General features: G+C 57.2%; 1 protein-coding gene across 2 annotated transcripts; it reads left to right on the top strand.

The window, feature by feature from the left end:
* Positions 1–102: 102 nt before the first annotated feature.
* On the top strand, positions 103–15,760 carry G6PD (glucose-6-phosphate dehydrogenase). 2 transcript variants are annotated; one of them, XM_073321947.1, is made up of 13 exons: positions 103–231; positions 1,325–1,464; positions 5,779–5,816; positions 5,927–6,035; positions 6,255–6,472; positions 6,631–6,789; positions 6,976–7,101; positions 7,897–7,990; positions 12,236–12,422; positions 12,991–13,226; positions 13,599–13,675; positions 14,475–14,567; positions 14,874–15,760. In XM_073321947.1, the coding sequence occupies exons 1-13, from the start codon at positions 174–176 to the stop codon at positions 14,962–14,964; spliced, it is 1,626 nt and encodes a 541-aa protein (XP_073178048.1). In that variant the 5' UTR covers positions 103–173; the 3' UTR covers positions 14,965–15,760. The 2 variants fall into 2 exon arrangements, with proteins under 2 accessions (XP_073178048.1, XP_073178049.1); XM_073321948.1 differs by lacking the exons at positions 103–231; positions 1,325–1,464 and adding an exon at positions 5,263–5,538.
* Positions 15,761–15,891: the final 131 nt, after the last annotated feature.

The following is a 15,891-nucleotide window of genomic DNA, read 5'->3' as shown; positions in this document are numbered from 1 at the left end:
CCCCCCGGAAGTTCTGCCACAGGACCCGGAAGCAGAAGGGACGCTCGGCGGCGGGTGCGGACCCCGTTGGGAACCGGCCCGGAAGACGCAGCACCGCTTCCGCCTCGCTAGGTGTCATGGCGGGGTCGGAGTGAGGCCGCCGATTGGCCGGGCGGCCAGGGGGCGGGGCCGCGATGGGGAGCCGGGCGAGCGTTGGACCGGCGGCAGAGCGGGAGCGAGACCTGGGGAGCGGTAGGGAGCGCCCGGGGCGGGGGGCCCTGGGGGAGGTGGGGGGCATGTGGGAGCGGGGGGCGCTGGGGAAGCGGGGGGCATGTGGGAGCGGGGGGGCGCTGGGGGAGGCGGTGGGAGCGGGGGGGCGCTGGGGAAGCGGGAGACGTGGGGGGGCGCTGGGGGAGGCGGGGGGCATGTGGGAGCGGGGGGGCGCTGGGGGAGGCGGGGGGGCGCTGGGGAAGCGGGAGACGTGGGGGGGCGGTGGGAGCGGGGGGGCGCTGGGGAAGCGGGAGACGTGGGGGGGCGCTGGGGGAGGCGGGGGGCATGTGGGAGCGGGGGGGCGCTGGGGGAGGCGGGGGGGCGCTGGGGGAGGCGGGGGGGCGCTGGGGAAGCGGGAGACGTGGGGGGGCATGTGGGAGCGGGGGGGCGCTGGGGGAGGCGGGGGGCGCTGGGGAAGCGGGAGACGTGGGGGGAGCGGGGGGGCGCTGGGGAAGCGGGAGACGTGGGGGGGCGCTGGGGGAGGCGGGGGCCATGTGGGAGCAGGGGGTGCTGTGGGAAGCGGGAGGCATGTGCGGGAGGTGGGGCGCTGGGGGATGTGGGAGCAGAGGGGCAATGGGGGTGGGGGGCTCTGGGGAGGACAGGAGCAAACGGGGCATGGAGTAGTGGGAGGGGACCAGGAGTTAGAGGGCACTAGGGGTAGGAATGGGGGGAGCAGGGGGACACTGGGCGGGAGTGAGGGCACTGGGAGGGTAGGAGGGTGCTGGGGGATGAGGAGCAAGTGGGTGTGGTTCGCTGGGGTGGCTGGAGCTAGGTGTCACTGGGGAGCAGTGGTTCTGGTGTCTGGGGCTGTACTTGGGGCAGGACCCAACAGTGACCCCTCCCCTCACTCCTATCCTGGGACTTCTCTTCACATCCCCACCAGGCCTCATTTCACCTCCGCCATGGGGCTTCTCTGCCCGGCAGCTCAGTATCTGCCCGTCCTGTTGGACAAGCAGAGACCTGTTGCCCTGCTCCCCAGGGTGCTGGTGGAGGAGCCACAAACTGGGCCGGCCAGCCCTCCCGGGGCGGGGAGTCCAGCTCACACAAACCAGCCTGGCTTCTCTCTTGCTCTTAGGGAGCAGCAATTCAAGCACCATGACTCTTCAGCGGGAGCTGAGCCGCTCGCAGGTGTGTGGGATGATGCGCGAGGAGCTGTGCCAGGGCAAGGACTTCCTCCAGTCCGACACCCACATCTTCATCATCATGGGGGCCTCGGTGAGTACCCACAGCCCACCCTGGAGCCATTGAGGCAGGTGCCCCATGCCGGCGTCTTCTCCTGAGTCACCTGGCCCTTGCAGTGCCTCCAGCCTTAACCCAGATCACCCTGTACCAGAGTCTGCACAGGCAGCGCTGAGGGGTCACAAGGAGCTCCCTGTAGCTCTCTGTGGAGCGCTGAGGGAGGGGATGGATCTGGGCAGCGGGCCCCAGGGATGGACCCAGATCCCCCTCAAAGGGCTCTGTGTTTCCATGGGCTGGGACCCTGAAATCCCTCTGGCCCATGGCTCTGGGGGCTGACAAGATTGATCTTCTCCTGGAGAGACAGCAGCCCTGAAGCACCAAGTGGCCGCAGGATTGTCCCTGGTCTCGAGCCTCCCTTGGGGCTACTCAGGTACTTCTGCACTGGGCTCGAAGCAGAGGGCAGGGATTGTACCAATTGAGATAAATAATGTTGATGGCTGCAGCCAGGCTGCCCGGCACTAGGTACAGAGTGACTCAACTTCCTGAACCATGTTGTGTAACACAGGCAGTGATTGCAGCTCATTGTGTAACCTGGCTCCCGCAGCAGCAGCTTGTGGGATGGGGGTGCGGGTGGGGAGTTAATCCCTGTAGGCACAGATCAGGTTTAGCTGTGTGCCCCACCATGGGGAAACCCGAGGCCTGGGTGCACTGCTGATGCTGGCTGTGGTGATGAGACAGTGCGGGGGGCAGGCCCTGGCTTGGCCAAGCCGCCGTTATCTTGATCCTGTGAACAGTAGCATGATTTCAGCAAGCAAATGTGTGTGACTGAGATTGTCCCGGTGCCCTCAAATTCACCCACCGCCCCAAATTTGCCCTGACACCCCCAGATGCCCCCAAAACTGCCCCACCCCACAGGCATGCTTTAGGCCCCTGAAACCACCCCATACTCACCTCAGTGCCCCCCAAACTGTCCCAGTTCCCTCCCCAGGGCCTTCAGTTTAACCATTTTCTACCTCAAAGTCCGGTTCCCTCTGCTCTCAGAGAGGCCGTCATGGTGACACTCATGCTGCAGGATCCATGGTGTTAGCAAAAGGGGAAGTGCCAGGCACTGCTGAGTCACTGTGCCCAGAGGAGAGCAAGGCTGCTCTAGCCCCAGTGCCGGTGGTGGGTGTCCTTGTGCAGCAAGAAGTGTATGGTCACATGGAGGTGGCTATCGCTATAAGTCCTGGCGCAGATGAGCCCCAGGTAGCTCTTACCTCTACGTAGCTTGGTATGGTCAATGCTACACTGCTCACCCTTGCTATCTTCATGGAAGTAAACCTTAGCTTGCAGCAGTGTGGGACATCTAGTCCAACACGTGTGTGTCCCAGGCCAGAGAATCTCACCTACTTCGGTCCCTGGTTAGCCAGTACCTTGTGTGAGGTTCCAGCATCTTCCATCAAGGCAGCCTGGCTGGACTCGGAGGCAGCAGAGACAGAGAAGTCCTCATTTCCCTTGGGAGTTGGTTCCGATGGCTAATCACCCCCACAGGTGCTGTATTGCTGGACTGAATTTCTCTGGCTTCAGCTTCCCTTTCCCAGTGCTGGGGCTGCCTTTCTCCACAGCGCTGGAATCAGTCTTCCCTTTGAAACAGAGGGAGCCGTTTAAGGCTCTTGCATTTTTCTGCAGCCCTTGAATAATTTTTCTGGTTCTTTTCTCTGCCCTCTTTAGTTTTTCCATAGCCGTTTTAAAATGTGGCCACCAGAACTGGACACAATATCCCAAGGCCGTGTCTGGTGGTAAAATCCACTCCCTGCTTCTGCTCACGGCTGCCCTGTTGCTACACCCCAGGATCCCACGAATCCCTTTGGCCACAGTGTGGCCCTGGGAGCTCAGGTTGTTCACTAAGGCCCGTAGGTCCTTCTCAGATTCATGGCTTTCCAGAGACCGCCCCCATGCAGTGGGTTCCTTGTTCCTAGGTGTGTAAAGCACACCTCTCTTTGCAGAGATTGGGGCTGGGGCGGACAACACATGCACTCCCACCACCCCACCCCGAGTGGGAGCAGAGCCCCTGTTACACTAGGCACTGCATGGACACTCAGTCCCTACGCTGTAGTGGGGAAACTGAGGCATGGAGCGATTCGGTGACTAGTCCAAGGTCACACAGGGCAATTGAACTCAGGAGCCCAGCTCCCTTTCTAGACAGGCATTCCTCCAGCTTCATGTGAAGTGGGTTAACCCCAAGCTAGTGGAGCCGATGCCTTCCATAGCCTCTCTCACATCAGGGAATCACGGGCAGAAGCTAGGCATCCCCACACTATGAGCCAGGCCTGGGTCAGCTGTGGTGGGGAGCTGCCCCTGCCATCGCTTGGGGTCTCTGTGGGTCAGGCAGGGATGGCCCAGGCTGAATCCCTGGCACCTGCCCCTCCCCAGCAGAGGGAGGAAGGAGAAAGCTGGCTTATTGTTTGTGATAGATAAGGAGCTTCCTTGGCTTCCTGTTAATTTCCCCAGGGCTTTGTGAGGGGAAATGGGCCAGGTTCTGGGGGAGCTGTTCATTTTCCCCAGGGCTTTCTGGGGGGGACCTGAGCCAGGTTCTGGCGGAGCAGAATCTGGGACACGGAATGAGCAAAAGGTAGTGTCTGGCTCCTGGGCAGGGCGGGTGGCAAACATGAATGTCCTTGCTGTCGTGTGGTGGGGAGGGGAGCTGTGGACGTGCTGGTTCGGCTGGGCCGGACACCTGGCTCTCACTGGCATATTTTTCCCTAGCTGACCAGGGCCCTGCTCAGCCATGTCCTGGCCTCGGACTGACATCCCTGCTCTGTGGGTGTGTTTGTGTGTATGTACGCTGACTTGCTACAAGCCCAGACACCTTCCGCCTGGGGCACTGCCCCTGCTGTGTCATGCAGGGGAGGAAGGCTGTGACTCACTGCTTTGTTTTGTCCCCATCTCCCTGAACTAGTTTGCATTGAAATGGGCTGGTGGGTGGAGCCAACATGGACTAGGTCAGACTGGGAGCCACACCCCCACCGCGACTCTCAGAGCAAACTTACATAACACCTCCACCAGGCTGGGCCTAGCTGAATAGGAGGCAGCTAAGCTGCTGCAGGTTCTGAACGGGGCAAGAGGGTGGGATGGGGGGTGGTGACCCTTTGCAGCCGGCAGAGAAGCCCTCTGAGCTAGATCTTTGGGGAATCAATCGACTGATCCTCCCTGCCCCACCCCCTGTGTCTAACTTGCCACAGAGGTCCTGCTGTGTCCGCACCCACCTCCCTGCCGCCCATGTCTGACCCTCCCCAGAGCTCCTGCTGCATCCACATCCACACCCACCTCCCTGTCGTCGTCCCCCACCCTATGTCTTACCCACCCCATAGGTCTTGCTGTGTCCACACCCACCTCCCTGCCTCCCACCCCCATGTCTGACCCTCCCCAGAGCTCCTGCTGCACCTGCACCCACCTCCCTGCCCCCTGTGTCTGACCCTCCCCAGAGCAGCATCCCAAGGGGACAGCCTGGCTCTACAGAGCCCCCAAATCCCCAGGGTGGGACAGACGGACAGGGATCCATGCCCACGCACAACATGTGGCCCCATCTGGGGGACGTCCCTGCCCAGTGCAGACAGGGGGCTGGTGTTTGCTTCCACTGGCTGCCGCAGACAATGAGCCTGTGTTGTCAGCCTGCGTGCACAGAGTTCATGGTCAGCAGGAGGTCAGATGGCATGGTCTGTGTGGCTCAGGCTGGGGAGTTGCCCTGTCAACCACTGCCCCTTGCACCAAGAACCGCCTTTCTTTTGGGTGCTGAGCCTCCATGACTCAGCAAATCCCTGTTGCTTGCAACCCAATCAGCGTGATCTCCCCCGCCCACCCCCCCGCCCCAGAACAAACAGCACCCGTGCTAAGGCTGTGGGGTTTGCAAGTGGGGCCTGGCACAGAGCCCGCGAGTTCACCTGCCTGCAGCGCTGTGGCAGCTTGGTTTTGCTCCGCCCTCCCGCAGAGCCACACCCCACCCTGGGTAAAGGCCCAAAGCTGCAAAGAAAGGACGTGTGAGATTATGGGTAGACCTGGGGGCACTGTGTCATGCAGAGAGGGTTGCGGAATTTACCCTCTAGGGGGCTCTGGCTCTGATCCAGCCCCAAGGTGAGGACTGGCTGGCTCAGGGGAGCAGGGAATGGGGCACTGGGCCTTTCCCCTGTAGGGGGTGCTGGCTCTGATATGGCTGCAGGGCAGGGATTGGCTGGCTCGGGAGGGCAGGGAATGGGGCACAAGGCCTTTCCCATCTAGGGGGTGCCAGCTCCCATCAGGGCAGGGAGGTGGGAATGGGGCATGGGGCCTTTCCCTGCCTGTTTGCTACTGTGACATCCCCTTTGTCTGTTCCAGGGTGACTTGGCCAAGAAGAAGATCTACCCGACCATCTGGTAAGTCCCTCTTTTTGCCCTCTGCCACCCTCACTAGGCCGGGGTTGTGTGGTGGTGACCCGGTGCCTTGGTGGTCTGGCATCGAGTGACCCAGCTGAACTCTCTTCCAGGTGGCTCTTCCGGGATGGTCTTCTGCCCGATGATACCTACGTGATGGGCTACGCTCGTTCCAAGATCACCGTGGCCGACATCCGCAAGCAGAGCCAGCCCTACTTCAAGGTGTGGCCCTCTCACCCCACCCACTAGCCCCTCTCCAGAGCAGGGGAGGGCCTGGGGTCCTTAGCCTTGGGGTGTGTGCGTCTGGGGTACAGCTCCCCTAAATAGCGGGGGGGCAGGGCTTTTATCCCTGGGATTAGGTGGCTAGGTGTCCCTCGGTACCTTAGCTGACTGGGAAGGCTGTGTCCCTCAGCTGATCGCAGCCGCGTCCCCTCCCCGCAGGTGGAGCCGGATGAGCAGGAGAAGCTGGAGGAGTTCTTCGCCCGGAACAGCTACATGTCGGGGACTTACGATGACAGCACCTCCTTCCGGCGGCTGAACGCCCACCTGGACGCACTGCACAATGGGGACAAGGCCAACCGGCTCTTCTACCTCGCACTGCCCCCTAGCGTCTACGAGCACGTCACCCGCAACATCAAGGAGTGCTGCATGGGCCACGGGTGAGAGACAGGGGTGGGGCAGGGTCTAAGCATGAGCGCTTAGGGGAAGGGGTTAGGGCACAGGCCTGGGATGTGTGAGAACCCCATGGGGTGAGGGCTCCGAGGTTCCCCTCTAGTTGCAGCCACATTTGACACCCTCTGCTCTCCCCTCCCCCCAGGGGCTGGAACCGCATCATCGTGGAGAAGCCATTCGGGAAGGACCTGGAGAGCTCCAACAAACTGTCCAATCACATTGCATCGCTCTTCCGGGAGGACCAGATCTACCGCATTGACCACTACCTGGGCAAGGAGATGGTGCAGAACCTCATGGTGCTGAGGTGGGGCTGGCTGGGAGATGGGGCAGAGCCAGGGGGAAAGCGTGGCTGGGCCCTTTCCCAAGGGAAGAACCGGGCGGGTGGCAGGGGAGCATTAAGGGCCCCTCACTGTCTGTCAGGGTGAGACCCCCCCAAAGCCCGCCAGTATGGTAGCTCCCCCCTCAGACAGGCTCTGTGTCTCCCTGGCAGGTTCGGGAACCGGATCTTCGGCCCTGTGTGGAACCGGGACAATGTGGCCTGCGTCATCCTGACCTTCAAGGAGCCATTCGGCACAGAGGGGCGGGGCGGCTACTTCGATGAGTTTGGGATCATCCGGTGAGCGGGGCAGGGGGCCCTGTTCTTGGCATGGAGGCGGCAGGCAGAGCCGTGCTGGCTTGGCCGCTGGAGGGGTGGGTAAAGACGGTACCAGATAGGGAGAGCAAGGGGAATCCCAGACCGGCTGGCACTGACCCCCTCCTCCTGCTGGGAGGGAGGGATCCAGGGCAGAGGCTCTCAATCTTTCCAGATGACTTTCAGGAGTCTGATTTGTCTCATTTACCCCAAGTTTTACCTCATTTAAAAACCATTTGTTTGCAAAGTCCGACATAAAACTACAAACGTGGCACAGCACAGGATTACTGGGAAATTGCTGATGTTCTCATTGTTACCATAGAATTATAAAATACATCCATTGGAATATAAATATTGTACTTACATTTCAGTGGATAGTATACAGAGCTGTATAAACAAGTCCTCGTCCATATGAAATTTTAGTTTGTACTGAAGTCGCGAGTGCTTTTCATGTAGCCTGTTGTGAAACTAGGCAAATATCTAGATGTACTGATGAACCCCCTGGAAGACCTCTGAGTAGCCCCTGGGGCACACATACCCTTGGTTGAGAACCACTGATCTCGGGCAGTGGGGGGTGGATGGAAGAGAGGTGGGATCATCCTGGGGGGCTGGATGGGGGCCGTGCTGGGATGGGGATTCCCGCACTGACCCCTCCCCCTGCTGGGAGGGAAGAACCCAGGGCACTGGGGGTAGATGGAGGAGATGGGATTGTGCTGGGGGACTGGACGAGGATCGTGTTGGGGCAGTGATTCCCGCGCTGACTCCTCCCCCTCCTGGCAGCGATGTGATGCAGAACCACCTGCTGCAGATGCTTTGCCTGGTGGCCATGGAGAAACCAGCCTCCACCAACTCAGACGATGTGCGGGATGAGAAGGTAGGTCACTGCACAGGGACCAAGCACCCCAGGCCCTGCCCCAGGGGGCATCCTGCTTGGCAAGGAGTGCTGGGACCCAGGGCAGGGCCTGTCCCAGGAGGTGTCGTGCCCTCCCCACCCCTCCAGCTCTATGCTTAGCTGCTCCTGTCCTAATGGATTGGGTTGAGGTGCCCTCTTGTGGCCCAGAGCGAACAAGGGCAGCTAACGGAGTTTTGAGAAGGAATTTTGAAGGGGAGTGGGAAGGGGGCAAGGTACACTTGCCATTCTTTAAAACCTTTACACTAAACTATAATCAAAACTTCTTGATTTAAACAAAAACCCTATCATTAACCTAGGTAACTTTAGGAGAAAATGCAGGCAGAAGTCCAGCAATGGAGTGGGGGCTATCCTGTTTATTGCACTTAGTGTAGCATTTATGATTACCTGCCCTGTGGGCAGGTGGTGTATGTGTGCTTTCAGTGCAAGGAGCTCCTGGCCCTCAGATGCCATGTACGGGCTTTGGAGGCCAGGATGGTGGAACTTGAGGAGCTAAGGGAGGCAGAGAGGTATGTTGATGAGGCTTTCCAGGACACTATAGATTTGTCCCACCTCCAGTCAGACAGCCCCTGCACTGTTAAGGAGGATGAAAGGCCCAGAGAAGGAGAGCAGTCAATGGGAAGAGAGGGAAACCTTCCCATAGTTGGGACCCTCCTTCCAGATCATATTGGGGTATCCTCTCATACTGAGGTTACCTCTCCGGGGGAGGGAACTTCAGTCATTAGGAAAAGGCAGGTTTTAGTAATGGGAGATTCTATCATTAGAAACATAGATAGCTGGGTTTGTGATGACCGGGAGAACCATATGGTGACTTGCCTGCCTGGTGCGAAGGTTGCAGATCTTTCGAGGCATCTAGATACACTTATGTGTAGAGCTGGGGAGGAGCTGGTGGTCATGGTACATGTAGGTTACCAATGACGCAGGGAAGGATAGGAGAGAAGTCCTGGAGGCCAAATTTAGGCTGCTAGGACAGAGACTGAAATCCAGGACCTCTATGCGCAGGGCCAGGTAGGCAGGCAAAGCTTCAGAGTCTCAATGCATGGATGAGACGATGATGTAGAGAGGAGGGATTTAGATTTATTAGGAACTGGGGAAATTTTTGGGATGGGGGAGCCTATACAGGAAGGATGGGCTCCATCTAAACCAAAGTGGATCCAAACGGCTGGCACTTAACATTAAAAAGGTTGCAGAGCAGTTTTTAAACTAAGAGATGGGGGAAAGCCGATTGCTGCAGAGGCGTATGTGGATAGGACAGAGACTTCTCTTAGAGGAGAGTCTATTGATAGAGATTCTCTAGGTTTTAGTCAGGAGGTGGGGATGAAAGAGGACAAAGTATGGGCCAGATCAGACGAGAAACATTCACATAAAGAATCTGACACATCAGAAGAGGGCAGACAAATAAACAGTGACAAGTTTTTAAAGTGCTTGTACACAAATGCTAGAAGTCTAAATAATAAGATGGGTGAACTAGAGTGCCTCATGGTAAAGAAGGATATCGATATAATAGGCATCACAGAAACCTGGTGGAGGGAGGACAGTCAATGGGACACAATCATAACGGTATAAAATATATCAGAGGGACAGAACAGGTCGTGCAGCTGGTACAGGAACCCACAAGGGGAGAGGCAACATCTAGTCGTGAGTGGAGTGCAGGATCTGGTCCAAGAGGTAACTATAACAGGACCGCTTGGAAATAGTGACCATAATATAACAACATTTAACATTCCTGTGGTGGGAAGAACACCTCAACAGCCCAACACTGTGGCATTTAATTTTAGAAAGGGGAACTATGCAAAAATGAGGACTTTAGTTAAACAGAAATTAAAAGGTACAGTGACTAGAGTGAAACCCCTGCAAGCTGCATGGACACGTTTCAAAGACACCATAATAGAGGCTCAACTTAAATGTATACCCCAAATTAAAAAACACAGTAAAAGAACTAAAAAAGAGCCACCGTGGCTTAACAACCATGTAAAAGAAGCAGTGAGAAATAAAAAGGCATCTTTTAAAAAGTGGAAGTCAAATCCTAGTGAGGTAAATAGAAAGGAGCATAAACACTGCCAAATTAAATATAAAAATGTAATAAGAAAAGCCAAAAAGGAGTTTGAAGAACAGCTAGCCAAAAACTCAAAAGGTAATAACAAAATGTTTAAGTACATCAGAAGCAGGAAGCCTGCTAAACAACCAGTGGGGCCCCTGGACGATCGAGATACAAAAGGAGCACTTAAAGATGGTAGTCATTGTGGAGAAACTAAATGAATTATTTGCTTCAGTCTTCACGGCTGAGGATGTTAGGGAGATTCCCAAACCTGAGCCTTCTTTTCTAGGTGACAAATCTGAGGAATTGTTGACACTAGAGGAGGTTTTGAAATTAATTGAGAAACTTAACAGTAACAAGTCACTGGGACCAGATGGCATTCCCCCAAGAGTTCTGAAAGAACTCAAATGTGAAATTGCTGAACTATTAACTATGGTTTGTAACCTGTCCTTTAAATCAGCTACTGTACTCAATGACTGGAAGATAGCTAATATAACACCAATATTTAAGAAGGGCTCTAGAAGTGATCCTGGCAATTACAAACCAGTAAGTCTAACGTCAGTACCGGGCAAATTAGTTGAAACAATAGTAAAGAATAAAATTGTCAGAGACATAAAAGAACATAAATTGTTGCACAAAAGTCAACATGGTTTCTGTAAAAGGAGATCATGTCTTACTAATCTATTAGAGTTCTTTGGGGGGGTCAACAAACATGTGGACAAAGGGGATCCAGTGGACATAGTGTACTTAGATTTCCAGAAAGCCTTTGACAAGGTCCCTTACCAAAGGCTCGTACGTAAATTAAGTTGTCATGGGATAAGAGGGAAGATCCTTTCATGGACTGAGAACTGGTTAAAAGACAGGGAACAAAGGGTAGGAATAAATGGTAAATGTTCAGAATGGAGAGGAGTAACTAGTGGTGTTCCCCAAGGGTCAGTCCCAGGACCAATCCTATTCAACCTGTTCATAAATGACCTGGAGAAAGGGGTAAACAGCGAGGTGGCAAAGTTTGCAGATGATACTAAACTGCTCAAGATAGTTAAGACCAAAGCAGACTGTGAAGAACTTCAAAAAGATCTCACAAAACTATGTGATTGGGCAGTCAAAATGGCAAATGAAATTTAATGTGGATAAATGTCAAGTAATGCACATTGGAAAGAATAACCTCAACTATACATACAGTATGATGGGGGCTAATTTAGCTACAACTAATCAGGAGAAAGATCTTGGAGTCATCATGGATAGTTCTCTGAAGATGTCCATGCAGTGTGTAGCGGCAGTCAAAAAAGCAAACGGGATGTTAGGAATCATTTAAAAAGGGATAGAGAATAAGACGGAGAATATTTTATTGCCCTTATATAAATCCATGGTGCGCCCACATCTTGAATACTGCATACAGGGGTGGTCCCCTCATTTCAAAAAAGATATACTGGCATTAGAAAAGGGCAACTAAAATGATTAGGGGTTTGGAATGGGCCCCATATGAGGAGAGATTAAAGAGGCTAGGATTTTTCATCTTGGAAAAGAGGAGACTAAGGGGGATATGATAGAGGTCTATAAAATCATGAGTGGTGTGGAGAAAGTGAATAAGGAAAAGTTATTTACTTGTTCCCATAATATAAGAACTAGGGGCCACCAAATGAAATTCATGGGCAGCAGGTTTAAAACAAATAAAAGGAAGTTCTTCACTCAGCACACAGTCAACCTGTGGAACTCCTTGCCTGGACTATAACAGGGTTTAAAAGAGAACTGGATAAATTCATGGAAGTTAAGTCCATTAATGACTGTTAGCCAGGATGGGTAAGGAATGGTGTCCTAGCCTCTGTTTGTCAGAGGGTGGAGGTGGATGGCAGGAGAGAGATCACTAGATCATTACCTGTTAGGTTCACTCCCTCTGGGGCACCTGGCATTGGCCACTGTTAGTAGACAGGATACTGGACTGGATGGACCTTTGGTCTGACCCCAGTATGCCCATTCTTATGTTGAACCGGACTGGCTACTTCCCTGGTGCAATGGCGCTGACCCTGTACTCCCCCGTCCGTCCCCTGCCACCCTCCGAGCCCCTTTACCCTGGGCTCCCCCACCCAGTGCTCCCCACGCCTCTTCCCCTTCTCCAGCATCCTGGTCCCCATGGTGATGCTGGGGACCTAAGCCATCCATCCCCGCCGCAGGTGAAGGTGCTGAAGTGCATCTCGGAGTTGCAGCTGGGCAATGTGGTGCTGGGCCAGTACATGGGGAACCCCGATGGGGTGGGTGAGGCCAGGAAGAGCTACCTGGATGACCCCACCGTCCCCACTGGCTCGAACACAGCCACCTTCGCTATCGCCGTGCTGTACGTGGACAACGAGAGATGGGATGGTGAGCGAGCACTGTGGGGGGGTGACCAGCAGGGGTGCAAGCAAGCTCACAGGAAGGGGGGGGTGAGCAAGCACCGTGGGGAGGTAAGCGAGTGCCAGGGGGGAGGGACTGGGGTGATCGCCATGGGGGGCATGATTGAGCGAGCGTGGTGGGGGGTGACCAGAGGGGATGTGAGCGAGCGCTGTGGGGGACATGAGCGGGCGCCTGGCAGTCAGTGTTGTGGTGGGGATGGCATGGGGGAGCAAATGTCTGGGAGTCAATGCTGTGGGGAGGATGGGATGGGAGGCAAGCGAGGTTGGAGGTGTCAGCGAGCACCTAGGGGTGAGTGCTGTCGGGGTGCTGTTCCTGGGAAAGAATAGGACAGGATGGGATGGGACGGGGTGGCCCTGGACTGGACAGTCCTGAGCAGGGGGAGTGGAACAGGAAAAATCTGATGTCCTCCCCTCTCTCGCGGTGTTGCGTGCTGGGGAGTGTCTCTCTCTCCTACACACCCCGTCCCTGCCCCGTGTGTGCTGTCGTGCTATTGGGGTGGGTGGCCCTAGCTCTGTCTCTAACCCCTCCTCCCCAGGTGTCCCGTTCGTGCTACGCTGCGGGAAGGCCTTGAACGAACGCAAGGCCGAGGTGCGGCTGCAGTTCCGGGATGTGCCGGGTGACATCTTCCACCAGCAGTGCAAGCGCAACGAGCTGGTGATCCGGGTGCAGCCCAACGAGGCCGTCTACACCAAGATGATGACCAAGAAACCTGGCATGTTCTTCGACCCCGAGGAGTCAGAGCTGGACCTGACCTACGGCAACCGCTACAAGGTGCTGGCTCCCCCCCACAGCCCTCTCACCCCCCATTCCCGTCTATCCCCCAGCCCCACTGCCTGAGGAGTCGGAGCTGGACCTGACCTATGGCAACCACTACAAGGTGCCGACCCCAGGCCCCCCCCTTCCCTCCATCCCCCATCCCCACTGTCCTAGGAGTGAGAGCTGGAACTGACCTATGGCAACCGCTACAAGGTGCTGGCTCCCCCCCACAGCCCCCCCTTCCCTCCATCTCCACTGCCATGAGGAGTGAGAGCTGGACCTAACCTATGGCTGCCAAACCAGCCATTCTCACCCCCATCCCAGCCTCCTCTTCCCAACACAACCGCTCCCTTCCTCACACCCCAGTTCATGTCTCCATCTCCCCAGGATGTGAAGCTGCCAGATGCCTACGAGCGACTCATCCTGGACGTCTTCTGTGGCAATCAGATGCACTTTGTGCGCAGGTGGGTGCTGGGCCTCTCTAGCCCTGATCCCCCAACCCCAAGGGCCCCAAGGCAGCCACGTGCTGGGCCTGACTGGCCCTGATCCCTCATCCCCGAGGCAGGTGTTGGGCTCGGTTCCAGCCCTGATTCCCATTCCCAAGGTGGCCAGGTGCTGGGCCTGTCTGGCCCTGATCCCCCATCCCTGAGAGCCTCGGGGCAGCTGGGCTTGGTTCCGGCCCTGATCCCCCATCACCGAGGCAACCACGTGCTGGGCCTGACTGTCCCTGATTCCCCATCCCTGAGGGCCCCGGGATGTCTGGGTGCTGGGCTCAGTCCCGGCCCTGATCCCTGTCCCGAGGGCAGCTGGGTGCTGGAGCTGGATCCATGCAGAGTGGGGTGGGTGCGTGCTGGCACCTGGGGACCGTGGGGGAGCGGCTGGGTCTGGGCAGAGCAGGGCAGCTGGAACTGGGCAGGGCAGGTGGGTGCTAGCACCTGGGTACTGTGGGGGAGCAGCTGGGTCTCGGCCTGGGTGGGTGCTGGTACGTGGGGACCATGCAGGAGTGGCTGGGTCTGGACGGGGCAGGTGAGTGCTGGCACATGGGGACCATGTGGGAGTGGCTGGGTCTGGGCTGGGTGGGTGCTGGCCCCCATCCCAGTGTGGGACAGACCCTCCCTTTTGCATGGGATTTCCCATCCAGCACTCACGGGTCACATCCGCCTGCTCAGCACATGACACTGGCTGTCGCTGCCCCCCATGCTGCGCCCCCCGGCTGCCATTGCAGGGGGCACCAGCACTGACGTTACTCCCCTCACCCCCCAGTGATGAGCTGCGCGAAGCCTGGCGCATTTTCACTCCACTGCTGCACAAGATAGAGTCTGAGAGGATCAAACCCATCCCGTACTGCTATGGCAGGTGAGGCCCCAGGGCATTGTGCCAGATTCCCGGGCAGCAGGCACGGCGGGCACTGGGAGGGGGTGCTGGGGGGCTGGGTGGGGGTGCTGGGGGGCCTGGCAGGGCACAGGGTGAGGGGTGGGGGTGGCGCTGATTTAGATGGGCATTAAGCTGCCAGAAAGACTTCTCCAGCTGGAGCTGCAGAGGAAGGAGGTGAATGATTGGGGGGGTGGGGGGCCTGCTCCACATCCCATAAGAACCATGTGCCCCACACATGTTGGCAGGGCTGTCTGTGGGCTCTAACCCGGGGGTGTTGCTCTTTTCCAGCCGGGGCCCACCCGAGGCGGATGAGCTGATGAAGAGGGTTGGGTTCCAGTACGAGGGCACCTACCGCTGGGTGAATCCGCACAAGCTCTGAGTCAGGGGCCAGCTGCTGCCTCCCCAGAGCAGCCCTGCTTCTCGCCCTGGGAGGTCCATCTGCTCCGCTCACTGCTCCCCCCCTCCAGGGAAACCTGGGGTGGGGACATGTGGCTGGGGGCCGAGAGGGAAGGGGAGAGTTGGATATGGGTGGGGAGGCTAGGAGAGAAGGGCAAGGTGTGAGCAGCTGGAGTGGGGGAAGGCTAGCAGAGAACGGCAAGGTGGGAGGAGCTGGACATCGGGGTTGGGGAGGCTGGCAGAGAAGGGCAGGGATGGGATAGCTGGGCACTGGGGATATGTCCTGGACAGCCAAATGAGTTGCGATTTCCACCCCACCCCCCCCAACCCCGCCCTCCCTGGTGGGCCCAGGTCCTGGTTCGCCCTGGTCTCCTGCAGCCCTGGCCCAGACACTAATCCCCCATCCATCCCATCTATACCGTCCTCCAAACCCTTCAGTTCCCTGGGTCTGGATTCCCTGCCCCCTCCAGATGCACTCCAGCCAGATCCCTGCCCCGCATTGGGCCTAGATCCCCTTCCCCACCTGCATCCTGGGACCACAACTGGGCCTGGCACGGCCTGTCATGTTTACAGCCCATCTCGCTTCCCACCCGTGCCCTGGGCTCTGGCCTCACACTGGGCTTGCGGGAGGTTAGAGCCTCTGGCTCCAGTGGGGCTCGCTGCCGCCACCTCACCCTGGACTCTGTGCTTTCTTTGCTGCTGAGACATTCCAGCCCCACTGCAGCCCTGGGGCTTCTGTAAATGGCACCGTTTTGTAAACAGAGATTGTTGGAATCAGAGTCAGCCCCGTGCTCTGTCTGTCTGGCTACTGCATCCTGTGCCCCTTGGGGGTCTGACAGCTTGTTACCCGGAGCCTGGCCCTGCCCCCCAGCTCTGCTGGGAGTCGCCTGGTAACTCGGATGGCCCTGGT

This window comes from Lepidochelys kempii, chromosome 23 (genome assembly GCF_965140265.1).
Source record: "Lepidochelys kempii isolate rLepKem1 chromosome 23, rLepKem1.hap2, whole genome shotgun sequence".
Lineage (NCBI taxonomy): Eukaryota > Metazoa > Chordata > Testudines > Cheloniidae > Lepidochelys > Lepidochelys kempii.
Note: the sequence above shows the minus strand (reverse complement) of the source record. Positions and strands in the feature narration are given on the sequence as shown.